General features: G+C 49.5%; 1 protein-coding gene and 1 pseudogene across 5 annotated transcripts in view; one reads left to right on the top strand and one right to left on the bottom strand.

The window, feature by feature from the left end:
* Positions 1-275: 275 nt before the first annotated feature.
* Positions 276-22,977, top strand: part of MRC2 (mannose receptor C-type 2) — a 55,135-nt gene continuing 32,433 nt past the window's right edge. For 2 of the 5 annotated variants that reach the window (XM_027081274.1, XM_027081275.1), the window contains exon 1: positions 489-824. In XM_027081274.1, coding sequence (XP_026937075.1) covers positions 710-824 — 115 coding nt within the window. In that variant the 5' untranslated portion in view covers positions 489-709. Of the gene's footprint in view, positions 825-22,977 lie in introns of all 5 variants that reach the window. The other 3 variants (XM_027081273.1, XM_027081272.1, XM_027081271.1) reach the window with 3 other exon arrangements.
* LOC113606689 (ubiquitin carboxyl-terminal hydrolase isozyme L5 pseudogene) lies at positions 20,349-21,911 on the bottom strand (annotated as a pseudogene).

Genomic DNA, 22,977 nt, shown 5'->3' with positions numbered 1-22,977 from the left:
TCAGACCGGGGGAGGGTCCTCCTAGGCGCGGAGGTAGCGGACGCTTGGCGGCTGGAGACTTGGGCAGAAAGAGGCGGGACAGAGGGGGTGCCAGGGGCCGGGGTCTGGCCGCCTAGGTCAGCCGCGCGCCGCCGCCCCGCCCAGTCGGGCGGTGCAGCCCACGTCCCGCCACGCGGTGAAGTTTGCTGAAAGTTTTGCAGTTGCTTCCCCGCCCGCGCCAGCCGGGGAGTTGTGACGCAGCGTCTGGGGCTCCAGGCCCGGACAGAGAGGGAAGGCGAGGCGGGGAGACAGGGAAGCGGAGAGCGAGAGAAAGAGTGCACGCCGGGGTCCTCCTCGACCCCGCGGATCCTTCTCTCCCGCCTCCCCTTCCTCTCCCTCTCGGCGCTCTCTCTTGGGCCCGGGCCCCGGCCCCGGCCCCGCGCCCGCCCGCTCCTCCTCCCCTTCCCCTCCCACGCTGCCCGCTTCCCTTCCCCTCTGCCCCTCAAACCCTCCTCCCGGGTTCTGCGCTCCTCCCTCCGCCCTCCCTCCGCCCGGCCTGCCTCCTTCCCTCCTCCTCCCCTTCTCGCCCCGGGAGGCATCACTTCTTCCCGACCCGGAGGAAGACGCGAGCCCCTCGCGGGCGGTCACCACAGCCCAGCGCCGGGGCCGCCACCGCGCGCCGCGCCTGTGCGCCCTCGGTCCCTGCGTCCCCTAGCGCCACGCCGCGGGCATGGGGCCCGGCCGGCCGGCCCCCGCGCCCTGGCCTCGTCACCTGCTGCGCTGCGCCCTGCTCCTCGGGGGTCTGCACCTCGGCCGCCCCGGGGCCGCCGCCGCTGCCCTCTCGGGTAAGGCGCTGCCAGCTTGGCCAACTTCGGGGGCGGGCGGGGGGAGCGCCGGGGAGCGGGCCTCTCCCGACTTTTCCCTCCTTTTTTTTTTTTTCCCCTCAGAAGTGTGTGTGTGTGTGTGTGTGTGTGCGCGCGTGTGCGTGTGCGTGTGTGACTGGGATTTAAAAAATCGTTTCCGCTTTTCTGAAAGCGGGGGAGAAGGGAGGAGGAGCGCGCCTGGAGGTGGGGGGAGGACCTGAGTGGAACCAGATGTGGCGGGCGGCGGGGGAGGGGAGCCCGGGGGTCTCGAGCCGCCTCGGAGGAAGAGGGCGGGCTCCGGGAGGACCCCCGCGCCCGCCCTCTGGGACCACCCGGCGCCGGCCCTGCCCTGGGCCCGGGGACAGGCAGGGCGCGTCCGACGAAACCAGAGGAGGCTCCAGGCCGGGCTCCTTGCTTTGCTCCAGGACCGATGCATTACTGTTGTTTTTGAATTATTCGTAAGGGCTTGTTTGCCTTCACCAGCACCTCGGGGATGTTTGTATTTTCTTTTCCACACTGTCTTCAAGGACAGCCTGTGGCATGCGGCATCCGCACCAGTTGAACGCAGCTCTGTGGGGCAGTTTTGTGCCATCAGGAGGATGCAGCGACAGGCTGGGCACGGTGTGCGTGTGTGTGTGTGTGTGTGTGTGTGTGGTGTAGTGTTGTGTGGGCGGCTCTGGCCAAGCTGGCACCCCTCCAGAAGGGACAGATCTTGGGCGGCAAGAAAGCTGCTAAAGATGCAAAAACCCACCCGACAGAAAACAAAAACCAGAAGCTGTGCATTCTTTCTGCTGGTCTTTCAAAGGATGACAGTGAAGTGTGGGGACAGACAGACCTCTCACCAGGAATTCCAGAGGGAAAGGGAAAGATCTGCTTCCTGGGGGGCTTGCAGGAGTCAGAGCTGGAGCTGCCAGGGAGTGTGGTTATTACAGCCCCATTGCTGGGCCTGTAAAGCTTGGTCTTGCTTTATGTTTCCTTTGAGGAGGGGGCTGAGTGAAAGGGGACAGTTAGTGCAGCGTGTGCAGTTTTGTGCCAAGTCCAGACAGCGCCATGGAGGATCTGGGGCCTCCAGCCACAGCCAGTGCTTGCTGGGTTGGCCTGCCCCACTGATGGCGTCATGTAGGCGACCAAGACACGTATCTGCCCTGATTGTGCCCGATTGTGCCAATGGGAGAGGTGGGGGCCGGGTGATGCATATTCACACCGGGCAGAGACCCTCTGCTGAATTCCAGACCCACCCGGAACTGAATGTCAGGCAAACACAAACCAGGAAGTACCTCCCTATCCACTGCAGGTCCAGGCACCCAGGCTGTTCCCCTGCCTCCCTGCATCTCACTCCTCTGTGAAGGCAGGCTGGGTGGGAGGGGTGGAGGAGCATGGCTATTCCAAGAGCCCCAGAGCACATTGTAAAGCCAGGCCCTGGGAGAGCTGTGGCCAGAGTGCTGACTCGGCCTTTTCCCCTATGGAGCCTTTGACAGAGGGAGCTGGAAATGTCTGGTGAGAGGCCAGGTCAGGGAGGATGCCTGGAGTGGCCCTCTGCCTCTGCGTCTCCTCCAGGCCCCGCTTGCCCTTCCTCAGGCTGTGTCCCTGGGCTTGTATCCCCCATAGCCTCCGAGAGGCCAGTCCCCAGGGCAATGCATTGATCACCCCAGAGAAGCTTAGGTGTGGGCAGGGGTGGATGGAGGGGAGCTGGAGATGAGGACGGGGGTGGGGCAGGGATAGCCTGGTCTCCAGAGCAGCAGCTGAGCAAGAGGATGTTGAAATTGTTGCAGGTACTGTCCCTGCCCTGTTCCCTCTGCCCAGAATACTCCTCTTCTAGCCGAATTCTTTCCTCATCCCCCTGTACCTGACGAATCAGGTGGTCACTGGGAAGAATTTATCAGCACCGGGCTCCAGATGGCCCCAGGAACTGCTCGTGGGAGATAGGATTCGGCTTGGCAGGCCAGTGCTGCTGGGGTGAAACTTACCCTGGGGGTGACGTGCACGTGGTGGCTTTCTGACCACCAGTAGGGGAGAGGATGGGGCACCGCAGAGCCCCTTGGGGGCGGCAGGGCAGCAGCGCCTTCTTGGTGTGGAATGGCAGAGTCCATCTTTTCTTCACCGGCTGTGGAGTACCCAGAGGGGTGCCCGGCAAAGCTTGTGGCTGGAAGACCTCTTTGTGAATTGCAGTGTTGATGCATTTTTGTATCCTTCACTGCTCCATGCTGAGCCAACTACTTGGGGAGGAGGGAAGGTACAGGGGAGGTGTAAGTTGCGTCCTTAGAGAACCGAAGAAACTGTGTGGGGCACAGGGTCACCAAGGCCTTCGGGAGGGAGGCTGGGAGGGACCAGGCTTTGCAGACGCGGGGAGGGGAGCAGAGAGGGCGAGACCGGCAAGGCAGCCTGGACGGTGCGGGGGATTCTGTGGAAGCTTGCTGGGCTGAGGTGGAGAGCTCCTGAGTGGGGTGGGGGAGAAGCTCGAGCGAAGAGGAAACTGGCCAGCTTTCCGGGAGGCCGAAGTGGGGGAGCAACTTGCTGGCCGGCGGTGGGGAGCCCTGGAGAACCCCTGGGAGCTTCTGACCAGAGGAATGAGGTGCAGATTGGAAAGAGGGTTGCTGGGAGCCCCAGGCATCAGATATCCAGGTCCAGGAGTGAGGAGACCTTGGGAGATCTTGCTGTGGGGACAGACGCTGCTGTCTGAAGGACGGGTTGCTGTGGGGACAGACCCTGCTGTCTGTCTGAAGGACAGGGAGGGAGGCGCCCCTTTGGAAAGGCAGCAGGTACTTGCTGCTGCTGCCAGTCAGCCGCACAGATGGCCTGCGCTTCTGGCCCAGATCCTGGTGAGTCATGGAGCTGAGAGCTTTCTTACTGCCCCTCCACCCAGTCATCCTTTCTCCAGCCGCTTGCCTTCTGTGAGCTGCCAGGGCTGAGATAGTGCCCGGCTGAGCTGCGGTTAGTGCTGAGATCCAGTCCTCTGCTGGGTTGACCTGGACGAGGTGAGGGTGCAGGCAGGGGAGGAGGAGGCCAGGGTCTTGGTCCCCATTGTTCACAATAGGGAAATCTCATCGGTTTCCTGATGCCTGCAGGGTAGGGTTGGTTTGGGCCGGTGAGATGATTTCAGAAGCACCATGGACTTCTCAGAAGAGCATTCATGTGGATTCACCACTCATTTAAGCGTTAGACAGGCACCCTGTGGCACCCTTCAGAGGGATGAAGTGGTAACAGCAGTGGCCAGCATTCTTCATGCTCCGGGCGCTGTGTGGCATACTGCAGGACAAAGGCTCTTCCGCCTCTCACAACCCTGGGGTGTGTCATCACCCAGCTCACACACTGCCGGTCAACAGGTTAGCGACGTTAAGTCGTGTGCGCGAGAACACACGGCTAGAAAGAGGCGAAAGCGAGATTCAGGTGTGGCTCCTGAGCCTGAGCACTTAGGTACCAGACCACCGTGCGTCTCCATAAAATGAACTTTACCAGAGTGTGTGTTAGGAAAGGTGGAAAATTCTGCTTTCGGGGCTTTCCCCCAAAGCCCCAAGTCCGTCAGAACATCCTCTCAATGCGTCCCCCTGAGAGGAGCCCCGGGAAGGGGGCGGCCCTCTGTTACGCCCCAGCTGTCTGGGTGCTTGTCTCTTCCCCAGCCCCAGGGGCCCCAGACACAGGGACGGAGCCCCCCTCAGTATCCTCGGGGGTCTGAGGTGCCCGCTCCTGAGGGACTGAAGGGGCCCGATGGAGGAGGAGCCCCGCTTCCCTGCGGTCAGGGATTCGTATTTGTTCATCCAGTCAGTCACAGGATGTCTACCAAGCCTGTGCGGTGCTGCGGGAAGGAGTGACTGCGGCCTGTTCTTGTGAGCCCACCTCCCCTGCACCCCCTGTGGGGGTCCCTGGACTTGGAGGGCCTGGGCTTTGCTGACAGGAAGTGTTCCTTCCGGTTTAGTCCTTCATGAGATGACGGGGTGCCGCTTTCCTATGACTGGATCCTATAAATCTGGGGTGGGGGGGGGCCTTTGAGCAGTGATGCAGCTCTTGGAACTCACCCCGGGCACTGCAGATCCCAGTCACTCCTCAGCTAGGGGCTGGGTCCTGAAAAGGCAGAGGGAATGAAGGCTGTGTAGTGGCATCTGTGGCATCAGCCAGCTCCAGCCTTAGAGGACACATCGGGTTGGTCCCCCACCTGTGGCTCCATGTGCAAGTCCAGTGGTTGTGTCTTTCCTGCCCTTCCCCCTCTTCTTTGGACCCTCTGTCCCCTCTCCCGAGCCCCTTGAGCGTGTAGACTCCTTCCATCCTGCCTGGCTGGGCCCAGGCTCTCCGCCTCTCCTCAGCTCTCCCCGCCCCACTTGAGTACCTCTGACTGTGCATCCTACCCCGCAGAAGCCTTGGTTGTGTTGCAGGATGATGGCTCTGAAACCTCAGCTTCTTCCCAGTCACCCAGCCCCCCACGCCTATTCCCTGCCCTCCCCCTTAGCGCGCTGCGCCTTCCTCCCTGAACCGTCACTGCTCGCCCTCCCATAGGCCTTTGCACACACCGCTCCCTCTGCCTGGAATGCCCTTCCTCTCTTCTTGCCTGGCTGCCACTGCCCCTTCCTTCCAGACTCAGGATCCTGAGAAGGACACCGAGGGGTCCTGGTCACCGCCTCTTGGGCTCACCTGGGCTAAAGGGACACAAGCTCACAGAGGGCGAACACGGGGGTAAACCCCAGAAGGGAGGGGCTGCCTTTTTTCTCTTTTTCTTGGGGGTCACTTCTAGAAGGACATGGTGAGAAGCTGCCGTGGTGGGCCTGGAGCTCCTACAGGGAAGAACAAGAAGCCAGTTTCCCAGCCTCTCCCGACATCCTCAGAAAGTGTTTGGAAGGGGAGGCGGACACGGCGCTCCCCACTGTAGACTGAGGCTGGAGGGGGCGTGGCTGGGAACGTGGCTCAGATGTAAATCAGGACAGGGTCGGTGGGGCTGTAATTAATGCCACTCGCCAGCTGCGTGACCTCGGGCAGAGGCTCAAGTTTCTTCATTTGTAAAATGGGAAAAATAAAATAATAGACCCTCGTAGGGATATCGTAAGAAATGACAATATATGTATGAGTTACGTGGTACAGTGCTGGACACAGTCACTTCTTAACAAATAATATTAAATTATTGCTATTTTTATTATTATTAGGAAGAGAAAACATGAATATCAAGGGACTTAAACATGAAAGAAACACAATCCTCAACATACAAAGCCCTAACTACAGCCACTTTTATTTTTAATCAAAGTAGGTCTTTGATAACCCTTTACTGCTTGATGACATACCATAAGGGCCAAAAAGTAACCATACTTTTTCTGAAAGTAAATTTAAATCCTAAAGAAAAAAAAAATCCATCCTCAGCTGTCCTTATCCCTTAGGCCCCTCAATTTACTTCCCTCCTTTTTTTGCTTCTCTTCATCATGAAGCTTCTTCAGCTAAACTTCCTTTCAGAGCTGAGTTCCCTGGACTCTGCCCTTTCAGTGCACACGGAGCCGCCAGTCATCCTGCCTCACCGTAACCTGCCTCCTACAGAGTTGCCTCCCAGCGGTCCTGGTAATTAGGCTTCCTAATTACTAAGTGCAGTGCCCCTTTGCAGCCCTCACCTTGCAGCATGGGTGCTGTTGTTAGCCTCAGTTGTTTTTTTTTTACATCTTTATTGGAGTATAATTGCTTTACAATGGTGTGTTAGTTTCTGCTTTATAACAAAGTGAATCAGTTACACAGATACATATGTTCCCATATCTCTTCCCTCTTGTGTCTCCCTCCCTCCCAACCTTCCCTATCCCACCCCTCCAGGTGGTCACAAAGCACCGAACTGATCTCCCTGTGCCATGCGGCTGCTTCCCACTAGCTATCTATTTTGCGTTTGGTAGTGTATATATGTCCATGCCACTCTCTCGCTTTGTCACAGCTTACCCTTCCCCCTCCCCATATCCTCAAGTCCATTAGAGCATGCATCATTAAAACTGAGGCTACTACCCTGAGATAGCCTCAGTTTTAATGATGCATGCTCGGTAACATGTAAAAAATCTGAGGTCCTCCCTTCCCTCCACACGCACCCTAACAGTAACCACTGTCAGTAGGTTTTTTTTTGTTTTTTTTTTGTTTTGTTTTTTTTGTGGTATGCGGGCCTCTCACTGTCGTGGCCTCTCCCGTTGCAGAGCACAGGCTCCGGACGCGCAGGCTCAGCGGCCATGGCTCACGGGCCCAGCCGCTCCGCGGCATGTGGGATCCTCCCGGACCGGGGCACGAACCCGTGTCCCCTGCATCGGCAGGCGGACTCTCAACCACTGCGCCACCAGGGAAGCCCTGTCAGTAGTTTTTTAAACGGCGTAATCTTCCGTTCTTTATGCATATACACCCATATAAATACTCCTTTTACACAAACAGAACCACGTTTTATACTGTATAATACAATACATTTTATTTAATAATATTCATGGCATTTCCAATGGCTTCAGAGCTGTGCCATTCTTAATGGTGCTCAGTAGTTGGTAGGAAGGATGTACTGTTCTTTTTTTTTTTTTTTTAAGCTGCTTCCCTATTGATGGACACTGTTTGAAAATTTTCTTTCCCTCTGGCCTCTGTGATGTGGTTTGCATCTGCAGTCTCTGCCTCCTGGCTTCCATCCTCAGTCCAGAGCCCACATTGTTGCCAGATTTGTGATCCAAGAGGGCGGATTTAATCGCCAACAGAACAGAGTTGAATTGAGAATTTGAGGCCTTCCATGGTCAGGTTCCAGCCTTTCTTTTCAAACCCTTGAGCAAGTCAAATTCAGATGCCCTGAGTCCTGCCCAGTGAAGCCCCCACTCCCGCTTTTCTCTTGGCCAGGAACGCCTGGCTCCGCAGGTGTGGCTCTGGGTCCCCGCTCATACCTGCAGCCTCAGCTGGAAGTAGACTTTCTCCCCAGACTCCTTTTCCATTTCATTGCTGCCGCCTGCCTGGTGGAGCCCCTTCCTCCCCTCCCAGACTGTGAGCACCTCTGGGGCAGGGCTTTGTCAACCCTGCACAGCTTCCAGCCTTGGACACTGTCATTTAGTAAATATTTATTGAACCAAACAAAAAAAGACAGGTGTTCCAAAGAGCTCCCCCCCACCACCAGTTTTTTTTGTTTGTTTGTTTGTTTGTTTTTGTTTTTTTTTTTGTTTTTTTTTTTCTTTCTTTCTTAGCAGTACGCGGGCCTTTCACTTGTTGTGGCCTCTCCCGTTGCGGAGCACAGGCTCCGGACGCGCAGGCTCAGCGGCCATGGCTCACAGGCCCAGCCGCTCCGCGGCATATGGGATCTTCCCGGACCGGGGCACGAACCCATGTCCCCTGCATCGGCAGGCGGACTCTCAACCACTGCGCCACCAGGGAAGCCCCCCCACCACCAGTTTTAATGAATGTAATTGACATATAACATTGTATTGAGTTTAAAGTGTACACATAATGATTTGATATCTGTATGTATTGCAAAATGATCTCCACAATGTTAACATCCATCACCTCACATCTTTACAAAGTTTTTTTCTTGTGATGAGAATTTTGTTTGTAGTAGTGGAAAGGCAATGAGTTTGTAGTAGTAGAAAGGCAATGAGTTTCCAGAGTTTTAGATGATGTCACAATCATGAAAAACATATGGCATTGAATTAAAATAAACAGAAAAAAAGTCCAGTGGACCGGAATACATTTCAAAAGTAGACTTAGACTGTTATAAGGACTTAATGTAAGACACACCAGGAGCAACACACTAATGGGAAAATGAATCTGTACTTGTAAATGGTATTGGACAACAGGATTATAATTTAACATTTTTAGTTTCAATTTACAGCTGATCATGAGAAAATTCAGCTGGCAGGTTGTCATGTAGAAAGTGCAAAAATCACTAGAAATTAACTTTAAAAAATATGTAATTAAACTAGTAAAAATAGAAAACCTAATCTTGGCAGAGCTGCGAGGCAACTAATATGTATGACTGGAGCACGTAAAGTAGTCCCCCCCACCCCGGGTCGCGGGCCTCTCACTGTTGTGGTCTCTCCCGTTGCGGAGCACAGGCTCCGGACGCGCAGGCTCAGCGGCCATGGCTCACGGGCCCAGCCGCTCCGCGGCATGTGGGATCTTCCCAGGCCGCAGCACGAACCCGTGTCCCCTGCATCGGCAGGCGGACTCTCAACCACTGCGCCACCAGGGAAGCCCCAATTAGTTCAGTTTTTTAGCATTCAGTCTTTCAGACAAGATGTAAGAAACTAGATATGTAAGACTTCATCTCCTTTGACCTCATAATTCCACTTGGGGAATTTGTAAGGCATTAATCCCAAAGAGAAAAAAAAATGTTCATAGAAGTGCTATTTATAGCAGCAAAACAAATTGGAAACCATCTAGATGCCCAACAACAAGAGCATGGCTAATCAAGAATCTTAACACGATGGACAATTTACGTAGTTCTAAATGACAAATATAGAATATAATGACACATGTAATGCCAGGGACTTCCCAGGTGGTCCAGTGGTTAAGACTCCGCCCTTCCAATGCAGGGGATGCAGGTTCGATCCTTGCTCGAGGAACTAAGATTCCACATGAGGTGCAGCAGTGTGGCCAAAAAAAAAGAACTAATGCCAGTACATGGAAATATATCTAAGAAGGAAAGTGATCATGACCACAAGGCAATCATACAAACTAATACACACACACGGGTAATAATTAAGTGAAGATGCATGTCTGATCACTGACATGCATTTTCTCATTCATTTGGTTAAATGTTTTGTTTTCCCGAGCACTGACAATGTGCCAGGCGTGGTATTTGATGCTGATGACACCATGGTGAACAAGCCAGTCATGAATCCTACCTTCCTGAAGCTTATATTTTAAGAGCAACCTCTCTCCCCAGCCCCAAATGTAGAGGAACATTCTAGAGGCAAATGTGTGCTGATTTCAATTTAGGTGCAATTTTTAAGTTTGTTAGAAGGAAGATGGAAGCAATAGACTGCTTTGAAATCTCAGACACAGGGTTGGGAACCTGTCTGACTGCAGAGGGAACAGCATTGAGTCAGACCAGCTTGGTCAAAGAGGAATTCAACAGGAAACGGCCTTGCAGTCAGTCCTGGTCCCTGAGGAAAGGATTTTCTAACTTCATAGATGCTTAACCTCATTTCTAAGGATCTGAGGATCCTTGGTCACATTTGCTTTACCTCACTGTGTGTGTGTGTGGGGGGGGGGAGGGGTGAATCTTTCAGTAGTTGTAGACGTGACATATCACACCAATACTTCACCATGTATCAAGTAAAAACAAAGACATTCTCCTATAAAACCATAATACCGTAATCACATCTAAGAAATACAACAGATACTATAGTTTTTTCTAATATGTGGTTCGTGTTTGAATTTCCCCAGTTGTCCCAATAATGTCAGCTATTGTTTAAGTCTAGGACTCAATTTGGTGTCGTGTCTCTTCAGCCTCTCTTAATCTAGAATAGTTGACCTTCTTGTCTTTTATGACACTGGATTTTTGATGACTTCAGGCATCAAATGTTTGGTAGAGTGTTCGCAGTCTGAATTTGTCTGATTGTTTAATCTTTAAATTTATGTTAAACATTTTTGGAAAGAAAACCACAGGGGTGGGACACAAATGTGTCCTTCCCGTCGTATCACATTGTCAGTTTGTTCCCTTATTGGTGATGCTGACTTTGATCGATTGGTTCATCTGATGTCTACCAGATCTCTCCACTAAAAAAGTACCTTTTCTCCTTTGTATTTAGTAGATAACCTACGGAACTATATTCTTTTTTTTAAAGATTTTTTTTGATGTGGACCATGTTTAAAGTCTGTATTAAATTTGTTACAATATTGCTTCTGTTTTATGTTTTGGTTTCTTGGCTGAGAGGCATGTGGGGTCTTAGCTCCCCGACCAGGGATCAAACCCACACCCCCTGCATTGGAAGGCGAAGTCTTAACCACTGGACCGCCAAGGAAGTCCCTAAACTATATTCTTTTCTTTTTTTAAGAATTTTTAAAACAAATTTATTTTATTTTTTATTTATTTTTGGTTGCGTTGGGTCTTCGTTGCTGCGTGCGGGCTTTCTCTAGTTGCGGCGAGCAGGGGCTACTCTTCGTTGCGGTGAGCGGCCTTCTCATTGCGGTGGCTTCTCTTGTTGCGGAGCACTGACTCTAGGCGCGCGGGCTTCAGCAGTTGTGGCTCACGGGCCCAGGTGCTCCGCAGTATATGGGATCTTCCCGGATCAGAGCTCGAACCCGTGTTCCCTGCATTGGCAGGTGTATTCTTAACCACTGCGCCACCAGAGAAGTCCCTAAACTATATTCTTAAAAAAGCCAAGTTGCTCACAGCAGTACTATTCATAATAGCCCCAAACTGAAAACTAGCCCCAAACTGAAAATTACCCAAATGCCCATCAACAACAGAATGGATCAGTTATGGTGGTTCCACACTATTAAGCAGTATACAGCAATGAGAATGAGCAACCTACGACCACATGCGACAGTTTAAGGCTCACAAAAATATTGAGCCAGATGCATTCATACCATATGATCCCATCTACATAAAATACAAAAAAGAGGGTAACACTGACCTATGCCGTTTGAAGTCAGGAGAGCGGTTACCCTTAGTGGGAGAAGTTGTAACCAGAGGGAGTCACACATAGAATTTAGAAGAACAACAAACAGGGAGGAGATGTCTGGAATAGTTACGGCAAGAAGCTCACATAGGCCAGTGAGAAAAACACAGGAACCTCCACTAGTTTTAAGGCATCTAAGGTTAGAATACATGAGCCAGTAAAAGCTGGGAACAGAATTCACAAAGAAGGAATACCAATGTCTAATACGGCTTTGGAAAATGTTTTAAATCACTAGCAATAAAAAAAAAGAAAAAAAGGCAAGATATGCCTCCAAAGTGCCAACAAAGATGGATGTAACAATATGGTCAATATATTATTTATAATTAAGAAAAATCTGCTTACAAGTTGAAGAGCAGTAATAGCTAGGGAATGAGTAAATGGAATGTGGTATATCACATCATGAAATAGCATACAGCCATTAAAATGGTTTTTACAAAATTAAAAGATACAGAGAAATCCTTTTTCTAAAATATTAAGTACAAAAACAAGACTCAAAAACATTTGGGTGTGCGTGTGTATGTGATAAATAAATGAATGTAACTTGTATATGAGGCATAGACAAGGTAACATTGGTAAAGATCACACCAAAATTTAATAGAAGTTATGTCATATTCTGTTATATTATGTATTGATTATTTAACAGGGGTGATTTTTCTTTTTAGCATGTCTGTAATTTGCAGCAATGGGGTGGCAGAGGACAACTTTCTCTCTGTCCAACCAAGTGATTCCAGTCGCACCCTCCGTCCACTCCCATCACCTAACTGGTCCAAGCCTGCAGCACGTGACCCCACGGGGCCAATCAGAGTCTCGTGGGGGCAGGGCGGGCTTTTCCCAGGCGCGAAGGGAGCCCTGCAGGGTCTGGTGCAGCACAGGGGGGACAGCCTGGCTCCAGCAGGGGAGAGTGGAACGTGGGTTCGGGGTAGGTGGCACTGAGACCCAGGCTGGCTGAGACCCTGGTTACAGTTTTCCCTAGCCACTCCAGCCCTGCCCCTCTTGTTGGCGGTACGCGGGCCTCTCACTGTTGTGGGCTTTCCCATTGCGGAGCGCAGGCTCAGCGGCCATGGCTCACGGGCCCAGCCGCTCCGCGGCATGTGGGATCTTCCCAGACCGGGGCACGAACCCACGTCCCCTGCATCGACAGGCGGACTCTCAACCACTGCGCCACCAGGGAAGCCCCCTCTTGTTTTGTTTTGTTTTGTTTTGTTTTTTGTGGTACGCGGGCCTCTCACTGTTTTGGCCTCTCCCGTTGCGGAGCACAGGCTCCGGACGCGCAGGCTCAGCGGCCATGGCTCACGGGCCCAGCCGCTCCGCGGCATGTGGGATCTTCCTGGATCGGGGCACGATGGGTTTCCGCTACTTGCAGGCGAGGAGGCCTGTGTAGGAGGGTCAGCCTCAGAGCGGGGTTTCCTGAAGGCGCGCTCAGGGTTCTCACCTTCAAGACCTGGATCACCGGTGTAGGCACCCGCCTCAGGCTCTTTCCATTAACAGACCCTCCAACGCGAACCTGTTGATCTTGCACTTATCAACTGAGTGTTTACAGAAGGGACAGCTGGAGAGGATGCTAACGCTGTAGTACAAGTTTGCATTTCAAGACACTAGGACACGAAATTCTGTAAGTACTAAATGGCCGTCCATACGGACAAGATTGGAATGCAAATCAAAAAGGTAGCAGTCAGGGGACAAGCTTTTGGAAGGCTTCGTCCTTTCTGAAAACCTTATGACGTTTCTATATAACACTAACAAGTGAGAGAAATGGAAACCGTGTTAATGTTTACTGAGCACGTATAGTCCTGAGCACGTATAGTCTGCCAGGGTCAGTATTAGGCAATTCCACATGCACTGTATTTTTTTTTTACATAAATTTATTTATTTTGGCTGTGTTGGGTCTTTGTTGCTGTGCGCGGGCTTCTCTAGTTGCTGCAAGTGGGGTCTACTCTGTTGCGGTGCGCAGTCTTCTCATTGCGGTGGCTTCTCTTGTTGCGGAGCACGGATTCTAGGCACGCGGGCTTCAGTAGTTGTGGTGCATGGGCTCAGTGGTTGTGGCTTGCGGGCTCTAGAGCGCAGGCTCAGTAGTTGTGGCTCACGGGCTTAGTTGCTCCGTGGCATGTGGGATCTTCCCGGACGAGGGCTCGAATCCGTGTCCTCTGCATTGGCAGGTGGATTCTTAACCACTGTGCCACCAGGGAAGTCCCTGTATTTTTAATCCTCACATTCCTCTATTTCACGGATAAGGAAATTGAGCCAGATAGGCTGCGAGCCAGGATCACATATCTAGTGATTGGTGGAGCAGGGCACTCAGTCCAGTTTGCTTCCCTGCATGGTCTTCTTTTATTTTGTAAACAAAGTATGCATTATAATATAATGAACATTTGCGAACCCACCACCTAATCCAAGACAGAGAACATTACAATACTTACATCTACCTATGTGCTTCTCTCTCCCTCTCTCTCCCTCTCTCTCCCTGTTCCTCCCACCCAGTCTCTATTTTGTGTTTATCCATGCCTTACTTTAAAGTTTTTTCATTCTTGGGGTATAATATAAATACAGGAAAGTGAACACACCATGTTCAGACGTTCAGCTCAATGAATTTTCACAAACTGAACACACCCATGTAACCAAGGGTCGGATCCAGCAAATAGGAACATTACCAGTATTTCAAATGCTTTTCAACATTTTTTCCATAACCTCATTAGACATGGATATTTCTTCTTCATGAATTGTCTGTTCATACATATTCTTGATCATTGCATCTGTTCAGGTCTTAGGGGCTTAAAATTACTGGGTCTCTATATTTTTCTCATTGGCCTATATGAGCTTCTTGCCATATTTGTTAGAAATCTCTCCCCTCACCCCAAAAAACAAAAACAAGAAAAAAAAAAAAAAAACCGGGTCCTCCCTGGTGGCGCAGTGGTTGAGAGTCCGCCTGCCGATGCAGGGGACACGAGTTCGTGCCCCCGTCTGGGAGGATCCCACATGCCACGGAGCGGCTGGGCCTATGAGCCATGGCCGCTGAGCCTGCGCGTCCGGAGCCTGTGCTCCGCGACGGGAGAGGCCGCAACAGTGAGAGGCCCGCGTACAGCAAAACAAAACAAAACAAAACAAAACAAAACCAAGGGACTTACCTGGCGGTCCAGTGGTTAAGACCGCACTTCCGCTGCAGGGGGCAGGGGTTCCATCCCTGGTTGGGGAACTAAGATCCTGCATGCCGCAGCCAAAAAATAGGGGAAAAGAAAAAGAAATATCTTTCCCCTGTTTGTTGTTCATTTAAAATTTTTATTCCCTGGCGGTCCAGTGGTTAGGACTCCGGGCTTTCACTGCAGAGGGCCCTGGTTCAGTCCCTGGTCGGGGAACCCTCAAGCCACACATTGCTACACCTATATCTATGTCTGAAGTATCTTTTTATCCCCCCTTCTCCTCCACACAATTGGCCTTGTTAGTAAGGTTTACAAAGCCCTTTGGGGTCACACTGAGTTCTCTCCTTCCCTGGAAGGCTACTCTTCCCCCTTTTAAGCACCGGCACCTTTTCTGTTTCACTAACCCTCCCTCCCACAAGGCCCTCAGAAAGACAGTGTTACATATATATTTTTTCAGGATCAGAATACATTTTTATGATTATAAAAAATGTTACCTATTTATAGTACACAATTCAAAAGGTAGAAAAAGTTACAAAAAAGAAAGGTTACCTAAAATTTCACCACTAAGAAACAGGCTTGTTAACATTTTAAAGAATATCCTGCCAAACTGTGTCTCCTCTCCTCTCCTTTCCTCTCTCTGTATAAAACTTTACATAGATGTTTTAGTGTTGATTTGTAACATTCTTTCATATGTCAGCATATCATCAGTGTATTTCCACCCAATGCTTCCATGGCTGCGTAAGATTCCGTTGTACCGATGTCCCGTAACTACCCCTTGTTGGACATTCAGGTCATATCTCTTTTTAATTTCCAAACATGTAAATTGTAGAAAATACAAAGAGAAGAAAATAAAAATCACCAGGTATCCCACAAGTCAGTGATAACCACTGTTAACACTTAGGCATGTACAGTGTTTCTGAAACTCTGGTGAGCCTCAGAATCGCCTGGGAACCTTGTTTACAATCCAGATATTCCTTCATCTTGAGATTCTAATTCAGTAGGTCTGCTGTAGGGCCTGGGCACTTGCTCTGTAAACAAGCACCCCTGGCGATCTGGACACCCACGTTTAATAACAAGAATGCACAAAGGTCTTTTCAGACTTTACTTGATTTAAAAGAAAATAAAAATAAGGTCATATTATACATCCAGTTTTTTAAAATCAGTTACAGTGTGAACCTCTATTCATGTCGAAATACTCTTATAAATTGATACTGTTGTCTGCATAGTATCCCATTGTGTGAGTGTATTTCAGTTGACACAGTCAGTGCCATATTGTTGGACATTAATTTTCCCCCAGTCATTGTTGTTATAAATAATGCTGTGTAGCAAAATCTTTGCATAGATTCTTAATTATTTCTTTAAGTTAAATTCATAAGAAGTGAACTCTGGGTCAAAGGTCTGTGTTTTTGAAGGCTTTTGACGCGTGGTGCTATATTCTCCTCCAGAAGGGTTGCCCCCAGGGCTGCTGTCCCCATGAGCTCACTTGTGTGGGGCAGTGTGGTGAGTCGTTCCATCTGTGGTCTCAACCAGTTCTGCCAACCACTCAGGGGTCAGCACCAGCACAGCTCCTGGCACATACGAGGTGCTCAGTACTTGTTCTGTGCCGTAAGCAGGAGTATTTCCTCCACTGAACAGATGAGGTCACTGAAGGATGAAGAGGTCAAATGACTAGTTCAAGAGCAGGAATTCAAACCCAGCCTTGAACCCAGAGCCCAAGCTCTCTTAACCATGCTGTTGATTTTTAATTAATATCAGAGAGGGAGGAACTGTGATGGTTGTGGGAGCAGTACTTTTTAAAATATGGTCCTAAAAATATACTGAAGAAATCAGGAAAAGGGTGTGAAAGGGTGGAGAGAGAGAAGGGTTTGGGGGACCCTCGCAGACATTCCTTTGTAGGTCAAGTCTGTTGTGTCATTGGAGGTCTGAGTGATGTCACAGTGGTGGTGATGATGGGTCTTGTGTATATATCTGACCCTTTGTAGCTTCCAGGGCAAAGCAAGTCAAACTCACTGAATGCTGAGCAAGGAGTCGGGTTCTGTGGGAAATGCAGAGAGCTTTGGTTCCTTCAAAGACCTTAAGATGCCCCGTGTCTCGCTTCCCTCAGTTTTATTTACTCTAGAAACATTATAATAATATAAGAGAAAGTTACACATAATCCCAACCTCCTGGCACAATAAATAATTTCATGTCTCCCTTATCCTCTTCTATTCATTGTCCATACGTGATCTGCTTTTAAAGGAGGATGCAATTCAGAGGATGTTAAACCCTTGCCTATAGGACATAGGACAGCTTGCCTTTCCACCTCCCCTGGTCCAGCTCAGTTCAACACACATGTGTTTTTGTTTTTGTTTTTTTCTCAGTTGCTGTTTATTTGCCTTGTGTTGTTCCCAACATCACACCTGAGCCCAGCTATTCATAGGAAAGGGGACTCTGCCTCCTTTGCTAAGGTAGCTGGAGCCATTATCCTCCCACATAAGCTTTATCAGAGAGGTTTTTATTCATGGAATCTAGTAAATGTTTGCTTCCTCCACTGCTTATTCAAAGTCACTGAATATTGTAATTTTTTTGCATTAATCAGCATTATACCTACATGCATGCTGTATGAACAGTGGAAAGGAGTGATGAGACATGATGTTTACTCTGATGCTTTTGGTGGGAACGTTCATCTTATGAAGAAATGAACTGAGACCTAAAGCATTCTCCCAAGGAACACCTCTTATGCATTCCACTGAATTTGCTTCTTAGTTTTCTTTTTTTAACTTTTTCAGTTATTTTTTAAAATTAATTAATTAATTTTTAACAATTTATTAAAAAAAATAAAACATAATGGTACAAAAAGTTTGAAAGTAAAAGAATTGGGAAAGATATACTGTGCAAATATAAACCAAAGGGAAATTGTATAATAACAGATACAGTAGACTTGAAAGCGAAAGCGTTACTAGAAATAAACAAGGGCACTTCATATCAACAAATCCAATTTACCAGGAAGTTTTAAATTTTGTATGCACTTAACTTCAAATTATATAGAGCAACAGAGCTACAAGGAAAAAATAGACAAATTCACTATCATAATAGGAGATTAAACATACTGCTATCATTCACTGATAGAGGATACCTCTTTCAGAACCAGTAGACCCCCCCCAAAAAAAATTAGTAAGGATATAAAAAACTTAAATAACGTGAGCAGCAAATTTGATTCAACAAGCAGATATATAGTCACTATGCTCCAAAACTTTAGATTACAAATTATTTTCAAGCACACTTGGAACATTTTTTAAACTGACCATGTTGTGCTATAAGGCAAATTTTAACAAATTTCAAAACACACATGTATTGAGCACCTGTTGTATGCCCTGAACTGGGGAGATAAATGGATGAGACATGCTTCTGCTCTGAAGGAACCATTTAATGGGGGAGAGAGACCCTAAAAGAATCATGTCAACATCCCCATAGAACTCTCCCTGTAGATCTCCCCAGGACGCTGTGGAGAGGCAAGGAGGCTTGTTTTGTTTGTTTGTGGTACGCGGGCCTCTCACTGCTGTGGCCTCTCCCGTTGTGGAGCACAGGCTCCGGACGCGCAGGCTCAGCGGCCATGGCTCACGGGCCCAGCCGCTCTGCGGCATGTGGGATCTTCCCGGACCGGGGCACGAACCTGTGTCCCCTGCATCGGCAGGCTGACTCTCAACCACTGCGCCACCAGGGAAGCCCAAGGCAAGGGTATTTTTGAATTCGGTTCACAGGTAAGAAAACCGAATACCCTAAGGTCATTTACATTGTAATGGCAGAATCAGAACCTGAACTCCTAGACTAGATTCTCAGCCTGCGCTGCTCCAACCCTCGCCTCCTCCCATTCTTGGAGCCCCACTGCCATGCGACTGCCTGAGTCCCAGCGAGGGGCCCACGCAGACTCTGTCCACCTCCTCCTGCCCCAGCATCTGCCACCCCAAGCGGAGTGGGCCCTCGCCACCTCCTTCCACACTCCCTTCCAGCTGCGTTGTTTTGTGACCTCATTTTCCCTTTAAGACTGCCCTTGGACTTGATTTCTGCAGAACCAGAATGTGGCGGGGAGAGCAGCATACCCCATGCTGCCCTGACCTCCCCAGAAGTACCCCCCTTTCCCCTGTCACACTGTCCATGGCCTCTTCTTGCATCTCCCTTCCAGGTGCACCTGAGGAGGGTCCAAAAGCTCAGAAGTTAGAAACAAATGATAGTTGCCAGGGACCCACCCATGGGAATTGCGGGAGGACTCTGCATCTGGACCGTGGATTTATTTTTCTTTTAATTCTTCTGAAGAGCAGCTTAAACACTCAAGTCCTTGGCTTTATTTACTCTTATCACTTCCTCTTATCCGGATTGCAGCATCTGCTACGCCTGGTTCCCAGGCTCTCTGCTGTGAAACAGACTCTTGAGCTCACAGCTCTGATCTGGGCAGAGGCTCTTCAATGTTAAAAAACAATAATGGGGACTCCCCTGGTGGTCCAGTGGTTAAGAATCTGCCTTCCATTGCAGGGCACGTGGGTTCAATCTCTGGTCGGGGAACTAAGATCCCACATGCCACGGGGCAACTAAGAGAGCCCGGGTGCCATAACTACAGAGCCCACGCACTCTGGAGCCCGTGCACCACAACTAGAGAGAAGCCCACGTTGCAACGAAAGATCCCGCGTGCCCTAACTAAGACCCGACGCAGCCAAAATGAATAAATATTTAAAACAAACAAACAAAAAATAATGGCCTTCCATTACCAAATGCTAAAGGTACAAAGCATCTTTAAGCATTTTCTTCCTTAATCTTCCCAGAAACTCATGAGATTGGTCATATTGGTGTCTTCCCCAAAGTGAGGCTTGCAGAAGGGAGGCAGCTGGCCCCAGGGCCCAAGAAGAGATTTGTACCTGGGTGGGTCCAGATTCCAGAGTCACCCTCCTAAGCCCTCCACCGTGCTTCCAAAGAAGGTGTGGGTAAGGAAGGTTCCATTGGTTTGTCATTGCAGAAGTCAGCAAGTGTTTAATCTTTGGCATATAGTCTTAGGGAGATCCTAAAGTTTCCCAAGCAAAAAAGATTCTAAGTTCATTTAACTTTTGTGTTGAGAAGCCAGAGCTGGTGTGTTCAATTAAGAATATGCAGGTTAGGACTTCCCTGGTGGCGCAGTGGTTAAGAATTCGCCTGCCAATGCAGGGGACGTGGGTTCGAGCCCTGGTCTGGGAAGATCCCACATGCCACGGAGCAACTAAGCCCATGAGCCACAACTACTGAGCCTGTGTGCCACAACTACTGAGCCTGTGTGCCACAACTACTGAAGCCTGTGTGCCTAGAGTCCATGCTTGCAACAAGAGAAGCACACTGCAATGAAGAGTAGCCCCCGCTTGCCGCAACTAAAGAAAAGCCCATGCGCAGCAACGAAGACCCGACGCAGCAACAAAGACCCAAAAATAAATTAATTAATTGATAAAAAAAAAAAGAAGAAGAAGAATATGCAGGTTAGAGGAGGCACAAGCCACCTACTTGGATTGGGGTCGGCAGGTACTTCCTCGGCATCCGAGCTCCCACTTTGGGGAAGTGAAAACCCTGGGATTGTTTTGGTTGAAGGGACAATTTCAGTAAACCAACAGAGAGGAAGTAAAAATAACAATTTGTTACTTATACATCCCAGAAACAGGGTGAGGGGCAGGGGGTTGGTGGCACAATGGGCCAGGGGGAGGGCAGCCCTCAGTCCCAGGTCATCAGTGGGCAGGACAGAGAGAGCAGGGTAGCAGGCACCTCGTGCTTACCAGGTGGTTGGGGCAGAGGTCAGTAATTGTTTTCTTTTTTTTCTGAACACCACTTTTATTTAATATGCACCACATGCACATGATGCAGGCAGGGAGAGGTTATGAATCCACGCATTGAAGGTGAGACCAACTGGGACTATTGTCAAACGTGCGCTGAGTCAGTTAGGGTGTTGCTCAAAGTTCTTTATACTTAATGGTTTCCTCGAAAGTAAGTGCAGAAGCAGAAATGTGTACACATCCCAAAGCATCTTCTTCATTTGGTTTCCTGTGCTTTCTTTGCATTCTGTTTTTCTTTTGCCTTTTCTACTAGTGGTATTAACTGCTGGTGTTCTGCTAAAGTCTTTAAGAATTCCATAATGAATGGCAGATAATTATGCTTCCTTCTGATGTTTTCAATCTTATATCTTTTTAATTTCTGTACTTCTTCAGTAAGCACCTGATTTCTGGCAGCCTCTGACTGAATAGCACTTAACATGTTATTACCCTGATCTGTATCCATGGGTTCCTCCTCAGCAAGTTGTCTTTGTAATTCTTCTATCTTCTCTTCATATATCATTTTTCTGTCAGACACAATGGCCATTAAGTTAAATTGAATTTCACCTTCACTGTACTTTTGTATCCTTTTTTCTATGACGGGCCTCACTGCGCTGATCCAGCCATCTTGATGACATACACCTAAATCAGTGGGTCCTTCTCTTAATCCATCTAATTCCTACAGCCTTACATTACTAGGAACATAACTGACAAAGTGAAAAGCATCTTCTCTTTCTGATGTCTATGCATCAAATTCAAACATCTGCTGTCTGGCGAAACTGTTGTGTACTTGTCGAATCACATCCGAATTACTCAGTGCCAAACCTTTCACAGCTGCATCAAAACTTTGTGAAAATTCTTTAAACCCTGATAATGTCTCTCCTAAATGGACATCTTGATGGGTACAGTTCAATAACACACTTACTATGGCTGGAGTAGCACAAGCATTATTAATTACCCGCTTGGCAAAAAATATGTCAAGTCTGGAGTCCTGAGCCCCAGAGCCTGCTGGTTCTTCTCCTGGCTGCCACTTGAAAAGAAAAATCAGGGCTTCCCTGGTGGCACAGTGGTTAAGAATCCACCTGCCAATGCAGGGCACAGGTTCGAGCCCTGGTCCCGGAAGATCCCACATGCTGCGGAGCAACTAAGCCCGTGCGCCAGAACTACTGAGCCTGCGCTCTAGAGCCCGTGAGCCACAACTACTGAGCCCACGTGCCGCATCTACTGAGCCCGTGCGCCTGGAGCCCGTGCTCCGCAACAAGAGAAGCCACTGCAATAAGAAGCCCGCGCACCACAACGAAGAGTAGCCCCCGCTTGCCCCAACTAGAGAAAGCCCGTGCACAGCAACGAAGACTCAATGCAGCCAAAAATAAATAACAAAAATAAAATTAAAAAAAGAAAAATCAACCCATGAACCGGATTTATCAAAATTCTCAGGCTCTAAACTCCGTATTTCTTCTACTTGGGCTCCTCAGCAACTAAATGCTTTAATGAGCTCGGTGAAGACCCGGGGTCACTTTCCACGCAGCGCCACTCTCTGGCATTGCCCATCGTGCCCTCTCCCCCACCGCTCCATCCGCCGCCGGCCACTGGAATCGGCACACCCGCACTGGCTCGTCAACCACACATCCCCCCCGCCTACTCCGTCACTAATTTTTCAAGGGGTCAACTTTTTTTTTTTTTTTTTTTTTTTTGCAGTACACGGGCCTCTCACTGTTGTGGCCTCTCCCGTTGCGGAGCACAGGCTCCGGACGCGCAGGCTCAGCGGCCATGGCTCACGGGCCCAGCCGGACGGGGGCACAAACCCGTGTCCCCTGCATCGGCAGGCGGACTCTCAACCACTGCGTCACCAGGGAAGCTCCAAGGGCTCAACTCTTAAGTGGTTATTTTAAAAGGTGCCCCCCCAAAAAGCAAAGCAGGAACTTCGGGTGGGCATCCCAAACTCAGACCCTTATCTAAATGTCCAGACTCTGGGTGTGAGCAGGTTTGTCATACGGTAAAGTGCCGAGGCAGCAACTCCAAGGAGTTGTTTTTCTCATCACAACTTTAAAAAGAGTGCCATCCATGCCTTGCTTCGAGAACCAAACAAGTCCTTGAATGTTGCCACATCAGAAGATCACGGAGCTGCCAGCGAGTGGAGCAAAAGCTTGTGGTGAATCGTGTCAGGAGTTCTCAGAATCATATTGTGCTGTGTTTCAGACACGTCTCGAGAAAGGAATGCAGCGAGTCACAGGGACATTATGGTTGCTGGGCAGTGGAGCCTAATTTAGAGGGGACCCCCCAACACACTTTTTTTTTTTTTTCGGTTTTGAAATAGGCACAACCCTCTGGTTATTCGAGACCAGGATACTGAAGAATGTTTCTGCACTCTGATAAAAACAGTAGTGCCCACATGATAACATATGGCCATTCTCCTTCCACTTCAGTGTTGGAGTGGGGGCTGGGGTGCAAAAGGGGTGGGTGGGGACTGTGGCAAACCGGTGAGCCCCCTCTCAGGTGGGCAGCTCCACCCAGAAACTGTGACTGGCGCCTTACAGGCACACTGGCTCAGCACTGTCAGGCCTCCCAACGTTCCTGAGAGAGCTGGAAATGCAGATTTTTATGTGAAATCTCTCCC

The sequence above is a fragment of the Aethalodelphis obliquidens genome, unplaced genomic scaffold, assembly GCF_003676395.1.
Source record: "Aethalodelphis obliquidens isolate GAN/ISIS:26980383/991018 unplaced genomic scaffold, ASM367639v1 scaffold44, whole genome shotgun sequence".
NCBI classification, from domain to species: Eukaryota; Metazoa; Chordata; class Mammalia; order Artiodactyla; family Delphinidae; genus Aethalodelphis; species Aethalodelphis obliquidens.
Note: the sequence above shows the minus strand (reverse complement) of the source record. Positions and strands in the feature narration are given on the sequence as shown.